General features: G+C 43.0%; 1 protein-coding gene across 1 annotated transcript in view; it reads right to left on the reverse strand.

Moving 5' to 3' along the window:
- zanl (zonadhesin, like) overlaps positions 1 to 12,328 on the reverse strand; it is a gene marked incomplete in the record, with an annotated part of 443,805 nt that overhangs the window by 361,768 nt on the left and 69,709 nt on the right. The window contains 6 exon segments of the mRNA XM_037681443.1: positions 17 to 127; positions 220 to 298; positions 407 to 504; positions 594 to 761; positions 908 to 1,060; positions 1,136 to 1,220. Coding sequence (XP_037537371.1) covers positions 17 to 127; positions 220 to 298; positions 407 to 504; positions 594 to 761; positions 908 to 1,060; positions 1,136 to 1,220 — 694 coding nt within the window.

Raw genomic sequence — 12,328 nt, forward strand, 5'->3', positions numbered from 1 at the left:
GGTTTAGGTGTAGTTGGTCCAGGAGTTGTTGGTTTAGGTGTGGTTGGTCCAGGACTTGTTGGTTTAGGTGTGGTTGGTTTAAGTGTAGTTGGTTTGGGTGTAGTTGGTCCAGGAGTTGTTGGCTCAACTATAGACGAAAGACAGTATTCAATGAAAATGCATCAGTGATTCACATAAATATTTAGGTTTGTTAGTCTGTTTCTTTGATCAGTGTCACACCTTTGCAGGTCATAATACACACTGCATCAACAGCAATATCAGTCAGAGGAGTTTCTCCATAGGTGCCCACAATGGCAAACTAAAATAAACAAACACTGTTAGAGAGTACATATAACAAGAACAAATATGTAAGTCTTAACACAGATGCATACATACACAAAAAGGCACTATGGCTTCATGTGTTTACCTGAGTTTCAGTGGTTCCCACAAAGCGGACTTCTACAGGCTTCCAGCCTTGACCTTGGTTCCCTGTGACAGTGAAGAGAGTGGGCCCAAGGCTTCCACCTGATTAATAGAAAATAAAAATCAAACTAATGAAAAAACTTGATACCAGTGTTCTGACATTGAACCTAATAATAAACTCATCTTTTTACCTGATGAAACGCTGTGGACACTGAGCTGCATGGTGGTGCTTGTACCATACAGATAGTAGTGGAAGCTAAGCTCCAAACATCCAGGAGAGGATGGAATTACAGGACTTCTGATCTGAGAACTGGCTCCAGGGATCGTGTCCAATGAATCCATGAGCATGTACGATCCCACTGTGTCAAGATAATGCAAAATGTTTTTATTTACCGTGAACTATGAATTATTGTTGTGGGTAGAATATTATTTGGCAGGTGCACACCTCTGCAGCCTGTGCTCAGTGATGGCTTCCATACAAACCAGATAAAATAGATTCACTTACATCCAGGTTTGGAGAAGTCATCATCAGGTCCAGTTCCTTCGGTTTCTGTAGACCCTGTCCACTGACCAAAACCGAACATATCGGTATTATCGTTGTAAGTTGTCCACCCACACAAGTTGTCAAGAGTGTCAAAATCACAACCAGATTCACAGGCTGTGGAAAAAAGTCAACATTTATTCAGTGTTGTGTTTTTGTTTTGTGTGTGTGCTTGAATGCATCTGAACACACCAGGACATTCTCCCACAGTAATGATGATATTGTCCAGAGCTGAGTCGCACGACTCAGAGATGCCTCTTTGAGCCTCAAACACAACCTGCAAGACACAGTGAACGATAACCATCACCTGAACAAGTCAATGAATTGTCAAGAATTTCTACCACATGTTTGAAATCTTTTGACTTTGTTTTAACCAGGAAGTTACATTTGACTTCAGAGTAAAAATGTACTGTACATGTCTGCTAGTTTTATTCAGGTATGTTGCAAGCTTTGACTCTTAATACATACAGAGCAGTCATTTTATCCGTGTAAGTTCCATTTCAATATCATGCATCCATGTTCTGCCAAAGAATTCCATGCAGTTTCCATGCTGGCTAAGGGATACAGTAACCTCTCTATGGAGTCTGCCCCAAAGTTTCTTCCCAGTGCGATGACTGAAACATCTCCCTTGGAAGGCTTTCAGGAAGTAAACGGTAAATGGACTGTACTTATATAGCGCCTTTCTATCTTATCGAGATACTCAAAGTGCTTTACACTACAATCTGTGTCCTCATTTACCCATTCATACAGCACTCTACTAGATCTCTACAAAGCTAATTGAACAAATCATTCTAAAGAGACTAATCAGAGCTTTATCACATTCATACACCGATGGGACACACATCAGAGGCAACAAGGGGTTCAGTGTCTTGCCCAGGGACACTTCAGCATGTGACTGCTGGTGGATTCGAACCCCCAACTCTTGCATTAGAGGATGACTGCTCTAACCACTCAGCCACAGCTGCCCCAGTACCTGTACAAGATGTTTAACCCAACTCAACCGGCTCCTTTCAATACAGAGGAGCAGCATTTAATACTCTCAAATTTCCTCACAAATGGCCACACAAGGGACAAGATCATAAGCCTTCTCCAAATAAACAAAACACAATTTACTGATTGGGTAAACTCCCATGCACACTCAATAATCCTTGAAAGAATTTAGTCTTTCAATGTTTCATGACCTGAGAAGTGCGTTGCTTCTCCTAAAGTTGAGGTTAATTTTCTTCTCCAGCATCCTGGCATAGACTTTCCCTGGGAGGCTCTTAAGTGTAATTCCTCTAAAGTTAATGGACATCCTCCAGTCACCTGTTTAGAGAGAGGGATCACCATCCTGGTGTGCCATTCCAAAGGCAGTGACCCTAAATTTTATGCAATGTAGCAACCAAAACAACCTAACAATATCCAGAAAAGTAAGGAGCTCAGGGTGGATCTCATTTACCCTTAAACACTTATTGCTATGCAATTGCTTAACTACCTCATCGGCTTCAGTTCCAATGATAGTCAACTCCTTCCCAAAATACCCAGTCTCACCTTCCAAAGTAAAAGGCTCATCAATTTTACAAGAACCTAAAAGTATTTGTCTCAATGCCTGACTGCATCTTCAGGTGAGGTCAGCGGCACCTCATTCATACTGTACACAGCATTAGCAATGTAGTATTTTCATCATTTCAATTTCATTATTTTCATGGATAAAAGTAAACAAGGAACTCAGTGTCCCTTGCCCAGACATGGGTTACCAGGGTCCCACCCTGGAGCCAGCCCTAAGGGAGGGGCTCATTGGCAATTTCCTGGTGACCATGGTCTCTACACATGGAGCCCGGTCTGCTCAGCCCAAAGGAAAAAAATGGGTTTGTCTTCCTGTGGGCCCACCACCTGCACGAGGGATCATATGAGTCAGGTGCATGAATCCATGGGCAGTGGCCAAAGGCGGGGACATTGGCGCTCTGATCCTGGCTTACCACATCTGGCTCTTGGGACATGGAACGTGACCTCTCTGGCGGGGAAGGAGACTGAGCTTGTACGTGATGTTGAGAGCAGGGGCAGCTTGTCTGTAGGGGGCACTAGGGCACCACCCATCTGAAACTACTCACCATTTTACATTGAAGACTTTAAAAAAAAAGAAAGAATAAAATAAAAAATGTTCAAAACATATGTATATTTTTTGTTGTCTAGAATAAATATAGGTATGATGAGTTACGTTGTTTGTTTCAAAAAACGTTTGATTGGTGATGTATTTCTGGCCCCTGGGGATGCAAGAATCTAGTCCATAGACTCTCGTTAATAATTGTACATTTAATTTTTAATTTTTTTAATTTTAATTTATTTATTCATTTCAAATTAAAAACACAATAACAATTTCAAAACAAGAAAGTAAAATACAAAACATAAAATGAAAGGCAGCAGAAGAAGAAAAAAAATCTTATTATTTCTGCCCCCTCTACATGTACAATTATTCTGATTTGTTGCAAGAGATAGGAAGAATCTGGATGCACCACTTCAGCGTCAACTGGCGCAGTGTACGGATCGAGTTTCCGGTCCCGCTGTCTCGGTAAGATTTATTAATTTTATTTTATTTTTTGCCCAGGAAAAATGGTGCAGTGACACTCACAAGTCACAACCATTACCAGACTATGTATGAAATATTATTTACCTGTCAGATAACAATGCATTTTAAAGAGGCGCCACATTTGAACAGGCAGTAACTTGGATGACCCCAGCATTCACAAGGAACTCAGTTGTTTGCTGCCGTTTGTTTTTACCGGCCAGAGTCCTGTGTTTGCACGACCGACCACAAACAAGCAGATGGAAGACTCTGAGGTAACAAACTAATTGTAAGGATGGTGCCATCAAGTGGGCCTTCCTTGTCTGTTTTCCTGATTAATCCTGATTGGTTTCTCTTTTGTCTGATCCAAGCTGTTTGTAATTATGTCTTGTCCTGTCTGTGTATGTAAGTCTGTCTGTGAGTCTTGTCCTTTGCCGCGTCATCATTGGGTATTGTCCTGTTCTGTCCTGCCAGCCTGATCTGATCCTTGTTCCCTGTTTTTGTAAGTTGCTGCCACGTCAGCCCTTTTGATTTATTATTATTAAAGATTTTTTATTTTTGTAAATCCTTTGGTCCTGACTCTTGCCTGCAATATTGGGTTCACTCCTGCCCTGCCCTGTCAGAAACCCTGACAGTACGACATGACCAACCATGAACCCAGTAGGTGAGAAATTTTTGTCTGGACTCTCTAATGAGAATTATTCTCGACTCTGTGACACTGTCCAGAGATGTATGAACTTAGCCACCTCCTACAATCTGTGGGAAAGGTTGGTGGCCACAAAGGACATGTGGGATTAATATATTCATCTCCCTGGTTTAATTGACTCTCCTAGTATGGAGGACATTTTGGACGAGGTGCTAGAGGAGAAGCGTTGGTTGGAACTGCTCATCTAACCCTATGCTGCTAGTCCTAGTCCTCCACCAGAACCGGACTCCCCTGTTTTTGACACAGATCTGGAACCGCTAACACCACCTGCATGCTCAGCTCCTCGCACTCGGCCAGATCCTGGACCTGAACAACACCACCACCCACGTCGGAGAGGTCGACGGCAGAAGGGTTCCAGAGACTCGGTCCCAGTTCCAGAACTTGCAGGTCATCCATAACCTGCAGCCCCAGAGCTTCCAGAACCTGCAGCTCCAGAGCCTCCAGAACCTATAGCCCTATAGCCTCCAGAACCTGCAGTCTCTCCATTACCTACAGTCCCTTCAGAACCTGCAATCCCTCTAGAACCTGCACTCTCTCCAGAACCTGCGCCCAGCCCAGAGCCTGCAGCCAGCCCAGAGCCTGCAGCCAGCCCTGAACGTGCAGCCCGCCTTGAACCTGCAGCCACTACAGAGACCGCAGTTACCACCGAAGTTGCGGAGGGGTCCACGCCTCAATATGAGGGTACCAAGGCTGCTGAGAGGACCCAGACAGACTCTACACCTGCCTGCTTCAGTTTGGAGATCCAGACAGACTCCTTTCCTGCCTGCTCAGCCATGGGGGTCCAGACGGACTCCTTTCCTGCCTGCTCAGCTGTGGGGGTCCAGACGGACTCCTTTCCTGTCTGTCCTGCCACAGAAGATCTGGTTCCAGGAGATCCGACCGCAGAAGACCCTGCCTCTGCTGACCTGTCTGCTGAACTCCTCATGACTGATCTGTCTGCTGAGGTCCTCGCTCCTGGTCTGTCCTCTGAGGTCCTTGCTCCTGGTCGAAACGTTTCACCTTCCATCCAGAAAGCTTCATCAGTCAAGGAAACACACAGCTGATTCTTTCCCCAACAGCTTACTGCAAAGTAGAACAAACCAGTTATGTTGGTGCTAAGATGGTCTCTTTGGCACGCCCCCTCCTCAGTTGCCAGCTGTCTTCCTCATCGACAGTCAACTTTTAACTTGAACTTGTGATCTCAGGAGACTTGGAGAAGAACAGGCTTCATTCAGCTCTTCACATCTTGGCAACAGGCAAAGAGTCCACACCTGAACCTCTAAAGACAACTGCAGGTTGTGAACAGAAGCATCAGTGGCGGTCGTTCACCAGGTGAGGCTGACACCACAGAGATGGTAAAAAAACTCAGAGTTAACAAATTAACCATTAACCAGAGAAAATTGTTTTTAATTCATTTCACTTCATTTATATAGCGCAAATTCACAACAGAAGTAATCTCAGGGTGCTGAACAGAAATATTTATATAGCGCAAATTCACAACAGAAGTCATCTCAGGGTGCTGAACAGAAATATTTATATATTTAATAAGTAGGTTAACAAAGTTATTTATCCGAGGAGCAGACTGGGAGTGGTGGCGCAGAGGTTAAAGAAGGTGGGCCAGTGACTGGAAGATCGCCGGTTCAACTCCCAGTACCAACAACATCAAAATGTGGGTGGGATAGGTGAAGCAGGCACACATGCCTCCAACCTCATTTGCCCCACACAAGGCCTTTGAGCAAGGCCCTTAACCCCCACCATCTGCTCCCCCGGGTGTCCTAGATAGCAGCTCTCTGTTCCATAGAGAGGGCTGTGGCAGCTCGGTAGTCTGTGGTTATGTCAGGAAGGGCATCTGGTGTAAAAAATAGCCAAGTGTTTGTGATTCACTTTGCTGTGACAACCCCTGAAGAAGGGAGCAGCAGAAAGGAAAAAAAAAAAAAACATCTGAGGAGCAGATTGCTTTGAGTTTAATTTCATCCCACACTCTCGTCTTGAGCAAGCACACAGGCAACAGTGGAAAGGACAGTTCTTAGTTCATATTTTAGATCTTATTACTGTTTTTTTTTACATATTATTGTTGGATGTAACTGGGACCTTGTGTACATAATTTCTTTTGGTATGAAGGACAAAGAATATCTGAATCTAATCTGAATTCTACTTGAATCTGAAAAGCTCCCTCATGAGGAAGAAACCTCCAGCAGAACCAGGCTCAGGACAAGCGGCCATCTGCTTTGATCAGCTGGGTTTGAGAGGAGCAGGGAGGAGAAACAGATACACAATGGCAGGATGAGAATCAAAAATATAAATAATTTCAAATGTGAACTATTTATTTGTATCAATTAATTTTAAGAAATGAGGTCAATTTGTCCTCCATTAGTCTAAACCGGGATCCGGGAAGATGGCGCCGCTGTGCATGGCCTGCCCGCCACCTCTGTCTGCAGTGATTGTGTTTTTTCTGTTTTTGTCATTTTTCACCTACAACATCGACTCACTGCTGGTTTATAAACATCATTGACTCCTAAATCTCAGACCATCTGTCACCAGTCTCACTTTGTTTGATCATAATGATCGTAACTCTGGACCCCCTCTTGGACCCCACCTCTGATTGAAGATGTTCCTGTTTACCTCCACCCTGGTATCCTGCTTGCTCGAAGACATCGCTCCAGGCGCCGTGGAAAACGGGCCGGCCATCTTGTGAGGATCAAAGCCTGCCGGGCTGCTGCTGCGGCTTCCTCTTCAACCGAGGACCACATCTTAAATCACCTGTCCTGGCGCTGCGCCGATCCACCTGAGTCCTTCCCGGTCCCACGGGTCAGGTCGTGCTTCCACAGCAGACCTGTTCGCTGCGGCTTGGCTTCCGGTCGTTGGAGTCGCGGGTCGAACTCCACAAATCTGAGCCCACTGGTCTTAACTCCATGAACAACTTCTCCTGCTGTGATTCCTACAAGGATTGCCCTGATAAACGCCAGATCTCTGGCTAATAAAACGTTCATCTTGAATGACTTTTTCTCCTCCACCGGTCTGGACTTTGTAGTGAACTTAACCTGATGTCAAAACTAAGCCTAAGGTCAAAACCCTTGACCTTAAGAACCTTGTGGGACAGAAACTGTCATTTCATTGATTTGAATCCAGAAATACAGGTTCACCCATCCTGAGACTTTCTTTTTTGAAAATTCAAGTGAAAGAACACTCTCTTTTCTATTATCATTCCTGTTTTACAAATGTTGATAATCAAATTGTGTTAGTTCAAACAATGTTTACATGTTGAAGTGAACTACTCATTTTTATTAACTGTGAAACAGTAAATAATGATCCTTAATCCTCATTCAAAGAAGAAATCAGGTTAATATGCATTTCTTGATTTTTCTGTCTTCAATGAGCAAAGTTGTAAGTGTGTTAAAGTTCAAGCTTCGGTCAACTAGAAAGTTTACTGAAAAGAAATGTCATGTTTAACTTTTACAGCGAGATACAGGAGAGGTGGCTCCACGAAGTCTGGTTTAGCCATGATATCTTTCTGTCTGTTCTTAAACAATTTGAATCTTTTCCTTGACTTTTAATAACACCTTACATCACAAACCACACCTCTGCTTTGGTCCATCTACCAATCAAAAAGCTCTCAAATGAACCGGAAGTGACCCTTCATAAAAAGGTTGGCACTTCCTAGTTCAAGGAGAAGAGTTCGAGAGGAGTTCCAGAAGAGTTCTGGTAGAGAGTTCAGCTCAGTCTTGAAGCTGCTGTAAGCTCCGTCTTGAAGATGGAGCAGCAGTTCAAGTAGAGCAGTAGAGTTCAGGAGTTTTGGGATCCAGAATGCAGAGAGTTTGGGAGTTCATGAATGCAAACGCAGGCATTCATGGATGCTGCTAAACCAAACAAGCTGAACCAGAGACGATTTTGGGAATTATAACTTCTGTTTGGATAACCTCGCACGGCTCTCGAGGTATTTGGCTGTTCTCACTGAGACGCTGAACAGTGGTTGGAAGTGAGACTCCACGCCGGAACTGATCTATCTTCAGAAAAGGTAAAAGTCGACCTTCACCAAAAGTGTACTGTTTGGGACAAGCTGATTTCCGAAGGAGCGTGCACGTTCTGGTTAAAACAAACAAATTCCCTCACACATCTCTCTGTAAGATAAATCTCAATTTTCCATCTTTAAACTCTCCTTTAAAAAAGAAAATCAATCACCGCCGTGTGAATTGATGTCTGCTGTTCTGCTGAAAAGTGAAAACAATCGCCGTATTGTTCTCACTTCCTGTAAAATTAATTATGTTGTTTCAGTTCTGGTATTCTACCAAATTAATATAAACAGTGTGCTGTAAAACGCTTTATTCTGTTTATACTATATTGGTGGCCCGGAACGTGCTCATAAATGGACTGTGTATGCGTGTAATAATTGATTTTACGTGTTGGCATGAAGAAAAAGTGCAGAGAATCAGCTGTGCTGAAACGCCTCTGAAGCTGCGCCGCTTGGAGCTAGACGCTGCATGTTTACGCTGGAGATGCTTTGGAGCTGATATTCAGTCAAAATGTCTTTTGAAAGCTGAAATTGTAGTCTGTTATGTGTAACATAAGCTGGCTTTGAGCTGTGGAAACGCTTTTTTCTGTTTAAAGACGGTTCAGACGTGGTTCTGGTACCGGCTCGGTTCTGAAAAGGTTCGAACGAGTTTGTTTTAAATGGTGGGAAAGACGTTTTTAATGCCGGGGCGCCGACTCCGTGCAGCTCAGAGCTTGATTCGTGACACTTGTAACAGAAATTGGTGCATTTTGACAGTTTAAAAGACGAAAAAGTTGACGGACTTGTTCAGATAAATCTAACATGCTAGCTGGGAAAAACGCTGTGTGATTGGTTGAATTAGCTGCTGTGGAGTGCTCTGATTCGTTGAGAAGTGAATGACGTGCCTACGTCATTTCCTCTCACCCCGTGCTGCTTTGTCATTGGTGGATTCAGTCACGTGACCCGGAAATGAAAACTCGTTTTTCATAGGGAATAAAATCTGCTTTTTAAAGTTCAAAAACACTTTAAAAGCTGTATTCTGATCCACTGCTTAAATTCTTCAAAGTGTAATCGCTGGATTTTTGCCACGTTTGAGTTTAAAATCCGTCATTAAATGATGTTTTTGAACAACGCTAGCGATGCTAATTTTAAGCTAACAGCTAACGACCGGATGAGTGACGTGTCACGTCACTTCCTCCATGTCGGAAATGAGCTCGGTTGCAACCGGAGCCTTCGCTGTGCTTAAAATCACTAAATAAAACTTGCCACATGTCCCTAAAACTCATGTTTCATGCAAAAAAGTCGTGCTTGTTGAAAGAACGCCACATTTACGCTTCAATACCGTTCAGAAATGTTGATTTTAACCGAGTTTAGCCGAAGCTAACTTTAAGCTAAGCGGCTAACAACAGGATGTCAACCGAACGTCACAGGAAGTCGTCATAGACTCCTGCTGGTAGGAAGCTAAACACTACCCCCTCCTGGGAAACTTGAGATCACAGTTTCACCTCAGTTTTAGGTATTTTGAGTGAAATTAAACATTTTTTATTTCTGTAAGGCATTTTTGAGTTAATAAACGTTCCTCAAAGCTGAATAATCACTGTTATCTTGCATTTAAAAAGAATTAAGGTATTTATGCGGAAAGGCATTTACCAACAAACCTTTATTCACTGGTAATTCCTCATTGAGAAGGTACAAAATAAAAGGTAGAAACTTTTTAACAAAAAAGGTACAGTTTCAGATATTCACAGAGTTGATAAATTTTACTCATTTGCTAAAAGATAATGCACGTTTAATTGCTAGATCATTAAATAAGAGTAAATATATCAGGAAAAAGAGACTTTTCTGATTTTATTTACCACCTAAACAATTACATCTCCTATTTACTTTTAAATAGAAGATTGGCAGGAGAAAGGAGTACAGTTTTCTGAAAAAGCCTGATTATTCCTCATCATCAATTTTCTTTTCTCTTTTCACCCACCTGGGTTGATGAGTAACTGTTTAAAATAGCGAATTTCTGGAAGTAAAAGGTTTAAAAACATTTTTAAACTGATGTGCTGTGAGACTAAAAAGGGAAATTGCAGGTTTATAAAAATTCAGTGCTTTAGAGTGGAAGACACTGAGACGCTTGGTAATCTAGTATCTGTTGAAAAATAAGCACATACAAGTAACACTGCATGGAAGCATTTACTTAAATATTCATGAATTGGGGTAAAACCTGAGACAGGTGCTCACATTTGAATAAGTAGACTTATAACAGTACTTTTGTGTAAACCCAAAGCTGAAATAGTGTGAAACTCATTGACATTTGAATACAATTATTTACCTGTAAAAATATCTGAAGCTGGCAATTGTTTTATCCGGAAAAAGTGCTGAACGGTGAATAACCATGACAGGTGTCAGGGAAAAAGACTTTGATCCTTATGGGATAAAGGACTGTTTGGAAGATGCGTTAGCGCTGCTGACAGCTTCCTTACATCCATATGGCAAACGGGCGGACTGCATGAACCCAAAAGAGTTGTTGGACGATCTGATGGAGGTTGCAGAAGTTGTGACCTCTACAGAAATTACAATGTCAAGTTATGAAAAGCTGGCTAGAATTGCAATTTTGCGTAAAGAATCATTCTATGCAGTTGTTAGGAAAGCTGATGACCTTGCACTAAGGTTATACAGTGAAAAAGAGGTGGTTCAGAAGATTGAAGAACACTTCCTTCAATTTAAAAGTGAACACGAGGTCCTCACAAGAAAACATTATGAACAGATGTTTCAATTACAGCAATATGCACGTGCAGAAGTTGATTCAATGAACAGCAAAATACAATTACTTGAGGCATCACTATCTGAAGCCAGGGATGCTAAAGATGTGCTTAAAACACAACTTGAGGATTGCAAAGCGGACAAGGCGATATTTCTCCATCATTGTCGGCATTTAGAAAGTGATTATCAAACATCACAGGAACGCTTAAAAGCATGTGAGGAGAAGCTAAGAGCAGCAACAAATAAAAGTTCTGACGTGGGGCGAGGTGGTCTGGAATCCAGAAAAGACCTTGAACAGTGTCGGGATAATCCACCAAAACCTCCAAAAATCTTTTACTCACCTGGTGCTTTTAGACTCATCCAACCACCCTCACCTAAAGTGGTAGGAACAGACCTGAACAGGTCTCCTCCACCGATAATGCGACAGTGTGCAGTGAATGTGTTCGAGGCATGTTCTAAGACGCCCATAGAAGTGGTTCCTGGTGTAAAGGTTAAACCCCACTGCCTAGAAATGGAAGGACGGAGTGCGTTGACACCTCCTCCTAAAACAGGCGAGAAAAGGCAGTATTTTCAAACTGACAAACCACGTAATGATGGTGCACGCTGGGACAAAAAGGCTCCTCTTTCAGAGGATGACCGTGATTATCGTACATGGGACATGCGTAGGACGCAAAGATATGGGATCCAAGAGGACCTATATTATCAGGGGAAGTCCGAAGAGGAACCCCCAAAAGACGTACCTAACCCTCCCCCACCTCGGACGAAACGAACCGAGGCGATAAAATCACAAAGGTCCCAGGAACAAGGCCCTACACATCTGAGCTCGGAGGAGACAGAGAAACTACAAAGGTTTGTAGAAACTTTGAAAAACGCTGAAATGGGAATCCAACCAGGAGCACAATGTAGTGATCTGATCGCTACTAAATCTGAAGGCGCAAATGACAACATTACAGATGTTGGTGAAACACACCAAGACATTGCTGTTGCTGCCTCCAACAACCCCTCATCGGACGAAGGGGGGATAAACTCACACACAAACGATGATGAGTCATCGCAGTTCTGGGAGGACTCCCAGATAACCTGGTACCGAGTCAAGAAGCTGGGCCAGTATGTTTCACGAAACCATCACAGGCCATCGCTCTTTTCTCAACCAATGACGTCGACCAAGGACCACAAACCTATGGTGTCTTACCCATAGACAGGTCCGACGACTCAGAAAAGGATTCGTTGGAGCTCCCCAAGGAGCAAGAACCCTTATCAGTCTCATCACAGATTGATCAGGTGGTCGCCCAAGCCGACGCTCTGACATCTGATGACGAAAGAGACAAACTTCGCCAAGTTCTTTTAAAATATGAAAAGTCAATTCCAACTGACCCAGACATCATCCAACCTCAGAAGTTGGATGATCCTGCAATT

This window comes from Nematolebias whitei, chromosome 1 (genome assembly GCF_014905685.2).
Source record: "Nematolebias whitei isolate Nwh7 chromosome 1, NemWhi1, whole genome shotgun sequence".
Classification (NCBI taxonomy): Eukaryota; Metazoa; Chordata; class Actinopteri; order Cyprinodontiformes; family Rivulidae; genus Nematolebias; species Nematolebias whitei.